Genomic DNA, 15,488 nt, shown 5'->3' on the forward strand with positions numbered 1-15,488 from the left:
TAGTTCGATAGACTGATTGATGTTTTGAATCGAACAAACCTTCGGAAGGAAGGACGGATTGGTGCGCAAGGTTACTCTATCGGGATGAAAAATCATGTACGGGGGTCGGATAGATAGAGCCTGCAACTCTGAAACTCTCCTGGCGGAAGTGATGGCAACCAGAAAAAGTGTTTTCCATGAAAGAAATTTTAACGGAGTTGTGGCTGCTGGTTCAAATGGGGGCAACATGAGTTGTGACAGCATGAGATTAAGATTCCAAGGGGCTACTGGATTACGAAAGGGGGGACGGAGGTGAAAGGTACCTTTCATGAAGGCTTTACAAAGCCTGTGGGACATGAGAACCATCTTCGCAGCCAATATGAAAATTGGATATAGCCGCCAGTTGAACCCTTATCGTGGACGTTGATGCACCTTCTTGAAAAAGTGTGGTAAGAAAATCTAGTATCTTGTGTACTGGAGCCCCGAATGGATCTATACATTGTTTGGAGAACCAGTGCGCAAAACGATTCCATTTGCTGTTGTACAATTTCCTTGTAGATGGTTTGTGAGAAGATACAATAATTTGTTGTACTGCAGGAGATAGTAACTCCGACCTGGCTAAGATGGGAAGCAGAGCAGCCAAGCTGTCAGTTTGAGGGACTTGAGGAAGGTGTGAGGAACTCCCGACGAATGTGTCCACAGGTCTGGCTCCGGGTCCAGCATCCATGGTTCCTCCACTTGAGATTGAAGGAAGGGAAACCAGTTGCCAGAATGGGGCTATCAGTATTATGGTCCTGTCCAGACGTTTGGCTTTCTGCAAGAACCTGGGAATTAGTGGAACAGGAGGAAAAGCGTAAAGGAGACCCGCGGGCCAATCATGTACCAGTGCGTCCCTGGGGACACCCCCTGGAGGGGGTAACAGGGCAAAGTAGCTTCTGCATTTGGCATTCAATGGGGATGCAAACAGGTCGCAGCAAGGCTGGCCCCATCTGCGGAAGATCTCTTCCGCCACTCGAGGTTTGAGGGACCACTCGTGAGGGAACAGGATGGCTCTGCTCAGCCTGTCCGCGATTACGTTGGAAGTCCCCGGGATGTGCGTTGCTATCAGAAAGCGTCCAGTGGACTTTGCCCATTGCCAAATTCTGAGGGCCTCTCTGCATAACAGGTAAGATCTGGTTCCCCCTTGCTTGTTTATGTACCAGACCACTGACATGTTGTCTGTCTGAACTGTCACTGTTCCCTGAGGTAAGGACTTGTGAAAGTGTTGCAACGCTAGAAACACTGCCCTCAGCTCTAGAACATTGATGTGCAGGTTGTACTCCAAGTTGGACCATTGACCTTGGACTGTTTGTCCCTGAAAAAATATACTGGCCCGAGCCTCTCATATGCGATCTGCTGCTAGTGGCAAACTAGATCTGAGGGTTAGCACCTGAGGATCATGGGATATTACTGTGCCTCGAGCTTTCTCGAAGATGAGGAGCTGGTGATGCAGCCGACTTGGAGCTGAGGATCGGCTCCAAACCCGTGTGCAAGAACAAACTGCGAAATTGAACAATTTCACATTCTTTATTTTCTGCACAACCAGGAATCAACAACATTTTTTGTTTAATTAGTTCCATAATATGCTGCTGGTACTTCAACATGTGAAACTAGCAATTTAAAGCCCCGATGGCAAGAGTTGCAAAGGTATATACCTTCTTACCCCATCTGTCTATAAAGCCCTAGAATCCCTGTCCGAAGGGGTAGGTTTTTTGGCTGTAGTAGCCTTAATACTTTTAGGAACCTGGGAAATGGTCTCTGGATCCGCAGTGGGAATTTTAGAGAGAAATTTGTGAAAGTCAGGTACTCTGTAGAACCTGTCAGGCTTTCTAGGAGCTGGTGGTAAAGTATCAGGGGTAAGACTGTATTCCATGAAGACATCATCTACAATATAGATAGAGGCCTGTGCGGAAGCAAGTCTAAAAATTCCCTCTCTTTTTGGACTGTGGGTAGTCCTGGCATTCGCAGTGGAAATGCTATTTTAGGGTATGCAAGGTTTCACTGAAACAAAAGCCCTCGGGGGTGGGGGGGTGGAATCCTCTGCATCTGAATCCTCATAGGTAGATAAGGGTATGTCCTGGTAATCAGATAGGTCAGAGTCATCGGACTGTAGAATCAGAAGGAAAATCAATTATTTATCTTTTAGAGGGGGAAGACTGGCTTCCCCTAATTATGGTAATAAGGTCTTCAGCCATTCTAAGCATTTGTTTCTGTAGCATGGGAGCTTGAGAATGCGCTTTGGTCTGTTTCCTAGTCGCAGTGCGAACTCTGGGCCTGAGAAATTTGGCAGTTTGTCAGAAACAAAGTAGTCAGTTTAATACAAACATTGGAAGGTCTGAATACATCCTCAGAAGCCGGTGCCTGCACAGTGGCTCCAGACCCATCCAAGCTAGAGAAATCCGCAGATTCCATAGTTGAAGAAGCATCTCGCAGCATTACCAGACTTCGAATGGGTCTTAGTAGAGGCCTGCGAATCTGTAGAAGTGGGTATCAGGGGCTGTGAAAGCGCCTCAGAGTACCGGTGGACTGGCAACTAGCTTAATGGAAGCATTGTCGGCAGTTTTGGACCTATGCGGTCCATCTCTGTCTTTATCCTTACGTTTTTTCAGAAGATCGGTAGTCGGATGGCTTATTGAAGCCATTTCGTAATGCGGAGAACGAGAGCGAAAAAATTTAATGACAAAGATAGCCTGACGAATAATTTCGGGCATTGAACAAGGAACAAAACCGACAGCGAATAACGTCGTGGTCTGTGCCTAAACAGGTGATGCAGTAAGAATGTAAATCTCTGAGGTATTTGCTTTCCACAGCAAGACAATTGTTAACTTTTTCTGACATCGGTTAGAGCAAGAAAAAAAGGATCCCCAACGGGGTACTTAGCTTTAGAAGACTTCAGGCTTGAAACTCGAAAAACAAAAATTTCAGGTATAGGCTGACCGGTACTTGCCAACTGCTTCTCCTTTGGGCTCCCGCGTGGCAAGAAAAGCTGATGCAATGGCGTCGGCTGCAGGTTTTATACCCCTGACATCATGGAAGAGGCGACAGCATCCAACGCAGAAACCCCAAGACTTTGGTATTTGGGCCGACTGAGGGCTACCTGCAGGCAGACAACCCAAGTGTGATGACTGCAACAGTGAAACACGAAGAACATCCCTTTTTCTTTTAACAGAAACTAATTTACAAGAATGACCAATAGCCTGAATTAAACCCATAAGCCTGACCCAGTAAACCACTTGTATCCAAAGAAATTTGAGAAGTACATAACTGTTTTTTGGTTTCTTTTTTAACAAGAAAAATGGGGCCAACAGTGTTACTATTACTTAACTTCATTTTTGTGGCTGAAGACTGATCGACCACAGCAGTCCACAAGAAAAACACAGTAAAAAGCAGTCTAATACACTACGACAGCCCCACAAAAGAAAAAAATTCTCCACCAAAAAAATGTTTTTCATTGCTTTACACTACTTTTAAACTGACAGAAAAAATTGTGCTCCATTTAAAAGTAGGCTATAGTCTTGAGACCGTCATTAAAACACAACACTCAGCTTTGCAATGCTTTAAAATTATTTACCTTCAGGAAAGTTAAGCATAAACAAAATTACAAAAGAAAAAAAGAAATTGGAAGTCTTTCCCCCCAAAGGGAACTTCTGTCCAGTAAAGGAAAGCACAAGCATACTGTCAATCTTTGAAAGTCTCTTTAGGAGAAGAGAAGCTCTGAAAGGCTTTGCACCCAAACCTGTCTTTCAGTCAGCTCAGCTCGAGCTGCCTGACAAACTGGATGTGTGGAATGTGCCCTGAATCTTTGGAATCTGGTCGGCTGTTACATCTTTGGCGGATACAACCCATATATAGCTAAAGCAGTATACTGCAACACTGAAAAACATCTGCATTTATTTTTGGCTAACCAATAAGAAACAACCGGGTCTATAGTAGAAGACAAAATGTTTAGGTGATCGAACACAAACATCGATCTAATATTGAACCGTACAATGTCGAATGTCCCAGGGAAACACGTCCCTCGGCCACAACACAAAAAACATTACGTTACAGTTAAAAACAAGAGGGGGCTTTGCCCCCCCCCCCCGATATGGGGGACTGAGCCCCCCACACCCCCTAACTAAATATACCAACTCAGAGATCTCTCAATAGTAGGGAAATAGCAAACTCCGGCGAACGGCCAAGGGAAATCTTTCCCTGCGTTAAATCGGCCGTTCGCCGGTTTTTGCTTTCGATATTAGAAGATCTATGTTTAGGTGTTCGATCATCTAAACATTCGGTCTTCTAATATAGACCCGAAACAACCTTGGGATGGAGAAGTATAAAACAAAAAATGAGTCCAGAGCTGCTAAAGATTTGTGACACTTTTTCATTGCTCCAAATTTTATCCTTCTCTTGGCAATTTTATTTATGATAACTTTGCTCCCCGTGCTCCTTAGTCATCAACAATCTATTCAATTAAATAGAAAGTTGAGCAGGTGATATTACAAATCTATCAGCCCAGTGTACACTTACTCTGCAGATATGGGACTGCAGCCCAAATCTTTACAGAAAAGACAGCTAATCACTTTATTCTGTAACAGGGTCAGACAAAAATCAGGAAATGTGACAGGCAAATGAAAATGTGACAGAAGTTATTAGGAGATGAACAAGTTAATGCACATAATTCAAAGTCAGTCAGTTACAAAATAACTGAAGTTAAGATGCAGCAATTGCCTCTCACTCTGATGTAACAAACAATTGATACCAGATTGTGGGTAGTCTCCAGAAGCATGACTACTTTGAAATGGCTAAGGAAGAGAAAGCCTGGGGTTCTTTTTTGCACAAGCACAGTGAATTGCAAGTTTACATGAAGCCCTGATGCCTTTGCAATTATATCAAGAGCGCAACTACTACAGCTAGTTTCCCCTGTTACACACCAGAATTACACTATAGTAGGATTGTTTAAAATTAGGAAGTGCACAATTAGAACAAATCCGAATGTCATACACATTAGTGCATCCATAAAAAAGTTGATGTATGAACTTACTTTCAAGATCATCCATCTGTGCACCAAGAGAACGAGCCAGATTAAAAAACTGAAAAGCAAAATAAAGTGTCAGCAATTGATTATTTAAAAAATATATATGCTTTACCCATTAATGACATTCAAGTACTCCAAGCCTTAAAAGTTCTGACACCTTAAAAAAGTTATGTTCTTACCATAACGTTCCATCTGTGTTGTCTATCTTCATTCATTCTGGACAGTTGTTTCAGTTCCGTTCTCGGAACTGACTCTGCCGATATAACAAGCTTGCGCCACCCAGAAACTCTTGAGCTAAAGTTACCCATAGTGCCTCTTTCCCCTTCAGATCACATTTGCCAGTAAAGACAATAAAGAGGAAGCTTTGTCTGAGCAACTGCCCTATCAGGAAACCAGGACTAGTTCCGTACCTCCAGGAGTCTTTGGACAGGGTACGAGGGTGCGATGTCAAGAATGAATGAAGATAGACAACACAGATGGAATGTTATGATAAGAACATAACTTCTTTATCGGATGTTGTCAATCTTCATTCATGACAGTTGGGACACAGTCTCTAGCTACCTTATGTCCTGGGAGGCCCTATAGAAGGATATTCCTGAGCACCACTGAGCCAAAGGATGCTCTTCCCCTGGAGACCATGGCCAATCTGTAATGCATGATAAAAGTATGAGTGTGGTAGGCCAAGTAGCTGCTGCACAAATGTCATCCATAGAGGCTCTTGAATGAAAGCTACTGAAGTGGAAACGGATCTGGAGTGAGCTTTGACTTTAGCCAAGACTCATTTTATTTTGTTGATAAACAAAAGTGATGCAATCTCTCAATCATTTTGACAAAGTGACTTTGGAAACTGGTTTGCCTAATCTAAGATCTGAAAAAAACAGAACAGTTGACCCGATTTTCTGAATGATTTAGTCCTGTCGAAATTAAAACCGTCTATGCACATCCAACAAATGTAAACAATATTCTTCTTTGTAAAGTTTGGGAAGAAAACTGTCAGGTCAATGGACTGGTTAATATTTGAATCTGAGACAACTTTGGGTAGAAAGGAGGGGTTAGTCCGAAGAGATGCTCTCTGAAAAAAATGATTTATGGGCACTTTACACACAAGGCCTGTAATTCTGACATTCTCCTGCCTGAGGTGATGGCTACCAGGAATAAGGACTTCCAAGACAAACATTTTATATCACAGGTGGCTGATGACTCAAAGGGTTAATGAACCAAAGTTTATAAGACTAATGTCAAACTCCAAGGTTCAATGGGTGGTCTTAAATGCATTACTCCCTTGAAAAAGGTTTTGCAGAGACGGTGAGATATCAAGGAAAAAAAATCAATTAAGCCATTGTGGAAATTTGAGACAGATACTAAATGCACTCATAATAGAAGCGGAGGCTCCTGAGTGGAGCAAAGCTGACAAATATTCTAAGACTTTATGAACCGGGGATGAAAAGGGAGAGTTTTTGTTCGAGACCAGAACACAAATCTGTTCCATTTACTATGATAAAGTTTCCTGGTGGACAGTTTATGGGAAGCCAAAAGTACCTTTTGTACTGGGGAAGATAGATTATTCTGCCTGGCAATTACAGGAAGTGGAGGTACCAAGCAGTCAGCTTGAGACTCGGTAGGTTGGGATGGACCAGCCGCCCCCTGTGGATGAGGCAGCAGGTCCGGAGTCCATGGGCATTACACTAGGCGAGGCCAAAGAAAGAGAGCCGGACTTGACAGGGCCAAAAGGGTGCAATGAGGATTACTTTGTTTCTCAACTGTTGCACTTTCTTCAAAAACTGTGGCATTAGGGGAAAAGGAGGAAAAGCATAAACCAGTCCTGGGAGCCAATTGTGTATCAGAGCATCCCTCTGACTCCCCCTGATGGGGGATTAGGGTGAAGTAGCTGCTGCATTTATGTTTCGTGATCTCAGCAAGGAGACCCCCAACAACAAAAAAAAAATCTCTCACTACTATGGGACTGAGAGACCACTCATGAGGCAGGAGGATGTTTCTGCTCAGTTTGTCCACAATCATATTGGAATTCCCAGGAAAGTGCATTGCTATCAGAAAGCAGTTGGAAGCTATCGCCCATTGCCATACACTCAGGGCTTCCCGACTAACCAATAGGTTCTGGTTCCTCCCCGTTTGTTGATGTACCAGACAACCATGTTGTCCAACTGAATAGCAGTTGTCCCTGACGGAAGGGCAGATTGGAGTGCTTGCAATGCTAGAAGCACCGCCCTCAGTTCTAGGACACTGATATGCAGATTGGCATCTAAGGTGGACCAAGTGCCTGCCCCCCCCCCAATCAGGGATGCATCCGTGGTCACTAGAGCCTTGGGTTGAGGGGGTGAAAAGGGACGACTCCGTAGCTCATGTTCTGGCTTCATCAACCAATTCAGATCTTGTTTGCAACAGTTTGTTATGCAGATTGGGTAAAATATGGGGTGTGTTAAGACAGACCACTGTGACACTAGGAGCCAGTGAAGCAGCATCATGGGGAAATCTCTCTAGGGGAACTAGGGTGATTGCCACTGCCATTGACCCTAGCAGGTGTATGACTAAATGGGCTGGGACTAAGTCTTGACAGGGTATCACATGGAGCTGGGATCTTAACTTTTACAATCTGTGATAAGGTACAGCAACCACACAGGACCTTGTGTTGAATGTCGCTCCAATGAATTCTAAGCTTTCAGTGGGTGCCAAATTTGACTTCTTGTTTACTGAGATGCCTACAGAGACACTCGCGGTAGGCCTAACCGTGGTTTCAGCCGAAACCGCGGGCCGCGAGTGTCGGTCCTTTTCCTTGCGTTTTTTGGCTAAATGTGTAGTCGGAGTCTCCGACGGCATTTTATATGCAAAAGCAGGACCAAAAAACTCTTCTGCAAACTCCGACTGACGTCTAAGTGTCCGTCGGTTGAAGAAAGCACAGGCTAAACAAGCTGATACGTCGTGGTCTGGGCCTAAGCAAGGAAGGCTGGGCCTAAGCAAGGAAGGCAGTAAGAGTGGAAATCCTTATGAGGTATTTGTTTCCCACAAGTTAAACAATTATTTACTTTGTCTGACATCGGCTGAGGCAAGAAAGAGTCCAACGGGTACTTAGCTTTTTTAGAAGTCTTCGGTAGTTGAAATCTCTGGATCTGACCGACCGGCACTTGCGAACAGCTTCTGCTTCGGGCACCGCGCGGCAAGAAAGACTGAGGAAAATGGCGTCGCCTGATGCCTTTATACCCCAGAAGCTGTGACGTCGGGTGAAGTGCGACATCAGCCGAGGCCAGACCCAGACTTTGGAATCCGGCCGACCGAAGGGCTGCCTGAGGCAGGACAACCCATATGTTATGACTGCAGATGCATCCTTGAAGAACATCATCCGGAATCCTTGCAGTCTCAAGTGAGCTGTTACTACTACTGATATACATTTGGTGAACACCCTGGGGGCTGCGGTGAGACCAAAGGGCAGTGCCCGAAATTGGTAATGATTGGCTCCCAGCCGGAAGTGGAGGTATCTTCTCGACCATTTGTCCATTTTTATGTGGTAATATGCATCTTGAAGATCTGCTGAGCACATCCAATCGTCTTTTTCCAGAAAAGATAGGATAGACTGAACTGTGACCATCTGGAATTTTGCCTGCCTGACAAACTTGTTCAAGAGACTGAAGTCCAGGATTGGCCTCTAGTCCCCTGTCTTTTTTAGCACTAAAACGAAAGTACAGTTGTATGCACTTACCATAAATGTAAGAGTGTATTCACTGTTACAGTCATCAACACTAAGGTTATCCTGCCAGGGGTAGCCCTCAGTTAGCCCGAATACCAGAGGCTTCGTATTTCTGCTTCAGTTGCTGTCGCTCCAGGACTGATGTCAGGTCATCATTGGTATAAAAAAAGGCAGCAAACGCCATTACATCAGTTTTTCTTGCCCCAACTGTCAGGAACCCTCAAATAGGGAGCTAGGTTATGGTGGAAGAACACCACCAGTAGTAAGCAAATATCAAAAATTCCCTGTAAGGAGAGAGGAAGAGAGAGACACAAGGGGGGATGAAGGGTGGGAAACCAGGACTGCAACAGTGAATACACTTGAACATCTACATTTACGGTAAGTGTACACAAAGTAGTTTTGTACCTACCATAAATGTAGATGTCCGATAGATATGCAACTGCAGTCATAACATATGGTTGTCCTGTCTCAGGCAGCCCTCGGTCGGCCGGATTCCAAAGTCTGGGTCCGGCGTCGGCTGGTGTCGCCTCCTCTCCGACGTCAGAACGGCTGGAGTATAAAAGCATCGGCCGACGCCATCTTCTTCAGTGTTTCTTGCCCCAGATGCCAGGTGTCCTCCAAGGAAGGCTAAATTTGGTGAATGGATAAACAATTCCAGACATGCACAACAGTAATAAACAGATACACCATAAAACATACCCCCAGCTAATAGGGATAGGGGTAGTGGACCCATAAGGAAAGAGCAGAGGGGTAGGAGGGAGGGAAAATCCAACTGCAGTTGCATATCTATCGGACATCTACATTTATGGTAGGCACAAAACTGTACTATGTCCTTCAAGAATGCAACTGCAGTCATAGCATAAGGGTTGAATACCACAGCCAAGCTGGGGGTGGTTGGATCTAAGAAAGGGATGGTGTAGCTAAAATGCCCTGCAGGACTGCCGAAGCAAAGCCTGCTCGGGATCTGGAATATAAAGGCAGGTTGTAGTGCTTGGTAAATGCATGCACGGAGCTCCATGTAGCAGCCTCTAGAATGTCCTTTGTAGCCACTCCTCTTAGAAAAGCTGTGGATGTGGTTATAGCTCTGGTGGAGTGTGGCCTAATATTGGCTGGCACACTTTTTCCATGAAAGGAAAAACAGAATCTGATGCAGTGTCCAATCCATTTTGAAATTGTTTGTTTGGAGATCGCTTTTCCTTGTACTCCAGCAGCATAGGCTACAAACAGTTGGTCAGACTTCCTGGTGGTCTTTGTTCTGTCCAAGTAGTAGCGTAGTTGCCTGTGTATGTCCAAAGTATGCAGCAGCTTTTCCCCCTTGTTTTGAGGATTGGGGAATAAAGTAGGCAGGTGAATGGCTTGATTTAGAGACACCCTGGATATTACTTTTGGCATGAATGAAGGATTGGTTCTTAGAGAGACTCTGTCCTGATGAAAAATGAGAAAGGGAGGTACTGCCATGAGTGCTTGTATCTCCGAGACACTTCTTGCTGATGTTACTGCCAGTAGGAAAACTGTTTTCCAGGAGAAAAATTGCATTTCTGAAGATGCTGCTGGTTCAAAGGGAAGAAGAGTTAATTTCTCCAAGACGAAATTGAGGTCCCATGCAGGTACTGGTGGTTTTCTGGGAGGTTTGATATTCTTTATCCCTCTTAGGAACTGTCTTAGCAAGGGATGTGAAAACACAGGTGGGTCACAATTGTATTTTGCTGAGATTGCTGAAGCGTGAATTTTTATGGAAGAATATGAGAGACCAGTATGAAACATTTCTGCCAAGTATTCTAATATCTGAGGTATGCTCATTACTCTGCTGCATCCTGACCGTTGTTGGCATTCCAGATGATGAATCTCTTCCATTTGGCTGAATAGTTTTTTCTGGTGGAAGGTCTGCGAGCTTCCAAAAGGATCTCGAACTGTTTTGGAAAGAGATATGGGAAGGAGTTATGGAAACCTCCAGGCTGCCAGATGCAAGGTTTTCAGGTTTTGATGAACAGTCCTGTAATTGTGCTGGGTTAGAAGCAGAGGCCATAGAGGCAGGGGCCACGGTTTGGTCCGAGTTATGCTCAACAGCAATGGGTACCAGTGCTGCCTTGGCCAGTCTGGGGCTATCAAAATGCCTGTTGGTTGTTCTGCTTTGATCTTCAGTATCACCTTGGTCAATAGTGGTAGAGGAGGGAATGCATAAATTGTTAGGGCATTCCAGCTGAAGGAGAGAGCATCCGTTTTCCAGGCTAGAGGATGGTGGGTCCTTGTACAGAACTTTTCCATGTGATGATTCTGGTGAGAAGCAAAGAGATCTATGTCCGGTCTTCCCCATGTCCTTGTTATTTGTGAGAAAATGAGAGGATGCAGCATCCATTCGTGCGGATCCAAGAAATTTCTGCTCAGTCTGTCCGCCAGAACATTGTCCTTGCCTGGCACAAACTGGGATTGCAAGTGGATCTTCAGACTCAGGGACTTTTCCCAAAGAATCATTGTTGATCTGCAGAGGGGATAAGAATGAGTACCTCCCTGCTTGTTTATATACCACATGACAGTGGTGTTGTCTGCCCTTATTAGCAAATGACCTTGTTGGTGATTTTTCAAGAGACTCGATTGCATGCATCACTGCCAACATCTCTTTTTGATTTATGTGCAGATGCCTTTCCCTTGGGGTCCATTGCCCTTGAATGCATCTGTCCTCCATGTGCGCCCCCCATCCATGATCTGAGGCGTCTGTTGTAATGATTTGACTTGCTTGAGGTCTGTTGAATGACATGCCTTTGTTCAAATGACTTGCTTGAGCCCACCACAAGAATTCTCTTTGCAGACAGGGAATGAGTGGGATTACGTCTTCTAGGCTTTGCTTTTTAAGTACCATTGCAACTTTCTCATATGAAGTCTTGCCAAAGGTATCAGAAGAATGCAAGATGCCATGAACCCCAGGGCCTGCAGGAATTTCCTTGCAGTCAGCTGGGAGAGCTTTGCTAGGCCTTTGAAGTACTCTGGTAACTGCTCTTGTTTCTCCTCTGTGAGAAAGGCCATTTGTGTTTTTGTGTCCAGTTTGGCTCCAAGGAAAATAATCTGTTGGGATGGCAGTAGTTTTGATTTTTGAATGTTGACTGTGTATCCCAAGGCCTGTCTGTAGTAATTGAATGACATAGTCCAAGTCTGTTATCAAGGTTTGTTTGTTGTTTGCTTGTATAAGGCAATCGTCCAGGTAGGGGTATATTTGAATCCCCTGGAGCCTGCAGTGTGCCACTACTGATGCCAGGCATTTCGTGAACACTCTGGGTGCAGTAGATAAGCCAAACGGCAATGCTGAGAATTGATAATGCTCTGTCCCTGCAAGAAATCTGAGGTATCTTCTGCAACTATGTCTGATTGGGACATGCAGGTATGCCTCCTTGAGGTCCAGAGTAACCAGCAAAGACCCCTTGCCCAGCATGGGAAGGAGTTGCTGTAACGTCAGCATTTTGAACTTTGGCACAATGAGAAAAGTATTTAGAGTAGACAAGTCCAGTATAGGCCTCCATTTGTTTTCTTTTCTTGGAACAAGGAACAGTCTTGAATAAAATCCCTGGCCTTGTTCCTCCAGTTGTCCTTGGTTAAGATATGCCAGTTCTTTGAGAATAAGGATAATTTTCCGCCTAAAGGTGCTTCTCTGAGCCTTGGTCAGCGGTATGAAAGTCAAGTCATTGTGATTGTCCTTGTGGTGCAGCTGGACTGCCTGCGCCACTTCTTTGATTTGGTGGTTGCCATTGGCAGCCCCTGTAGGAGCCTCGATATTGCCCTCTACCTCGAACACGCCTGTTTTTTCCCCTTTGAAACTTGTCAGTGTCTGGAAAGGACCAATTCTTTGAAGGCCAATTCCTGCTGAATCTGGGTGGCTGAACCTGGAGGAAATCTTTGACTGTCTGTACTGATTTAGCCTTTTCCTCAATGGACTTCAACACATCCTGTGCATTAGCATCAAAAAGCTTCTGTTTTTCCAGAGGTGCATCCAGTAACTTTACTTTAACATGGTCTGGCAGTGGCTGTTCTTTTAACCAAGCATGTCTACGTATAACAGCCCCTGTCATAGCTGCCCTACATGAAGCCTCCAATGCATCATAACCACACTGAAGAAAATGATTGCTAACCTGAGTGTTATGAACCAGATCTTGCAATGCCTTTCTATCTGTAGGCTCAGGAGAGGCTAGCTTTTTCTGCAAATCATCCAGTAAATAATCCTGGTACTGAAACATATGAAAAAGGCAGTTGTGACCTCATGGCAAGGGTGGTAGAGATATAAACTTTTTTACCCCATCTCTCCAGGGACCTTGCTTCCCTATCCGCTGGCAGAGGATTCTTGGCTGAGGAGGTAGCCACTCCTTTGGGGCTCTGTGAAATAGTTTCTAGATCCACAGAGTGGGCCTTAAAGAGATGCTTGTGAGTGTCAGGAACCCCGTAATATCTGTCTGGCTTGACAGGAGCAGGAGGGAGAGAATGAGGGGAAGCACTGGAGTCGGAGAAAACATCATCCAGGACATCCATAACTGGAGGGATAGCTAAAGGTCTGTGCTGGGGTAACTTAAGGAAAGTACGTAGCCTTTTCCTGGAATCAGAAAATTCCTGACCCTGCCACTTAAAATGTTCACTCACAGAGTGGAGGACTTCACCGAAAGAAAAATCCTCTGGAGGAGAGGCAGAGGGAATTGATTCCTCAGCATCAGAGTCCTCATAGGCCTGGAAGGATTCTTCTTGTTTATCAGAATGCTCTGAATCCCCAGAGGCTTCATCTGAAGAGAGGTTGTCAGCCTGCTCAGTTCTAGGCCTTTTTTCTGCAGGTGGCTGAGAACCTTTGTCTGGGTGAGGCTGAGACCCCCTGATAAGAGAGAGATAAGATCTGCAGCAAGAGACATGATCTGTCTATCAGAAGGGTCCTGGGCAGTAGGTTTAGGATGGGCCTTGGCCTGGCTGGCGGCCTTAGCACGTGCAAAGGCCTTGATGGACATGGATACAGGAGGCCTAGCTGCCCCACGTGCAGGAGTAACTTTGTCCACGGGAATAGTGTCGGGTAGATCCAGAACTTCGGTTTCTGGAGGAAAATCAACAACCGGCACCGGTGTAGACTCAGAGACCGAAGGACACGTTAACGCTGTGTCGTCGGCCTGGAGCGGTTGAATTACCGCTTCCGAAGGGACCAAAGCACTTGCGGAGGGCTTAGGAGATAAATCGGTGGAAGACGCGGGCCGAGGATGTCGGTCCCGGTCTTTTCGCTTTTTGGTAGTTTGTGCTGTCGGTTGTTCCGACGGCATAATGTAAGCATAGGATTCGCCAAAAAAAGTCTTCGGCAAATTCTGCCCGGCACCTGACAGTGCGCTTATTAAAGCAAGCACAGGCAGCACAGGCCGAGACGTCATGGTCTGGGCCCAGGCAGGGGAGGCAGTAAGAATGGAAGTCCTTATGAGGTATTTGTTTACCACAAGACAAACAATTAACTTTCTCAATTTGTTCTGACATCGGCTGAGGCAAGAAAAAATGTTCCCCAACGGGGTACTTAGCTTTTAGATGACTTTGGTAACTGAAAACACAGGAGCTGACCGACCGGCACTTGCGAACTGCTTCTGCTTCGGGCACCACATGGCAAGAAAGACTGAAGATGGCGTCGGTCGATGCTTTTATACTCCAGCCATTCTGACGTCGGAGAGGAGACGACACCAGCTGATGCCGGACCCAGACTTTGGAATCCGGCTGACCGAGGTCTGCCTGAGGCAGAACAACCCATATGTTATGACTGCAGTTGTATTCTTGAAGGACATCTGTACAATGTTCATGTTTCACTGTTGCAGTCATCACACTTGGGTTGATTCCCAAAGCTTAAGAAAAGGGTGGAGTCGGTCAAGAAGACTGGGGGCTGGCTAGGATGCCCTGCAGGACTGCGGTGGCAATACCTGCCGGCTAGGATGCCCTGCAGGACTGCGGTGGCAAAGCCTGCCCCGGATTATGAGAAGATAGGCAGTGGTAATGCTTGAAGGTATGAACAGAAGTCCATGTTGCAGCCTCCAGGATGTCCCTGATGGGGACCCCACTGAGAAAAGCTGCAGAGGTGGAGGTTGCCCTGGTGGAATGAGTCCTGACCCCCTTTGGGGTCAGTTTCTCGTGCTGTTTGTAGCAGAAATTGATGCAGTGTGCTATCCATTTGGAGATGGTTTGGATATGGCCTTGCCCTCTGCCCCTGCTGCGAAGCTGACTAGCAATTGGTCAGTTTTAGTTTTTCTAAAAGATTTAGTCCTATCTAGATAGAATCTGAGCTGTCTATGCACATCTAGAGTGTGCAGAATACTTTCCCCCTTGTTTTGTGGGTTAGGGAAAAAGGTGGGCAAATAAATTAATTGGTTGAGAGCCACACTGGACACCACTTTAGGCATAAAGGATGGGTTAGTCCTGAAGGGGACCCTCTCACCATGGAAAATGAAGGGCTCTACAGCCATGAGTGCTTGTAGCTCTGAAAACTCTTCTAGCTGAAGTGATGGACAGAAGCAAGGCTGCTTTCTAAGGGAGGAATTTTAACTCTGCTGAAGCTGCAGGCTCAAAGGGGGGTAGGGCGAGCTTTTCCAACACAAAGTTAAGGTCCCAAGCTGGGAAGAAGCTCTTCTGGGTGGCCTTAAGTTGCCCCTCTTAGGAACTGTTGATGAGAGGGTGTGAGAAGAGAGGTGGCTCTGGTGCTGTAATGAGCAGAGATGGCAGAGGCATGAATTGTAATAGAAAAGAAGGATTGACCCGTGTAGT

General features: G+C 45.6%; 1 protein-coding gene across 2 annotated transcripts in view; it reads right to left on the minus strand.

The window, feature by feature from the left end:
- Positions 1 to 15,488, minus strand: part of MARCHF7 (membrane associated ring-CH-type finger 7) — a 919,282-nt gene that overhangs the window by 195,981 nt on the left and 707,813 nt on the right. For both annotated transcript variants that reach the window (XM_044074748.1, XM_044074747.1), the window contains one exon: positions 5,045 to 5,093. In XM_044074748.1, the coding sequence (XP_043930683.1) occupies positions 5,045 to 5,093 (49 nt within the window). The remainder of the gene's footprint in view (positions 1 to 5,044; positions 5,094 to 15,488) is intronic.

Source organism: Protopterus annectens, chromosome 6.part0 (assembly GCF_019279795.1).
Source record: "Protopterus annectens isolate FY-2018-M chromosome 6.part0, PAN1.0, whole genome shotgun sequence".
Classification (NCBI taxonomy): Eukaryota; Metazoa; Chordata; order Ceratodontiformes; family Protopteridae; genus Protopterus; species Protopterus annectens.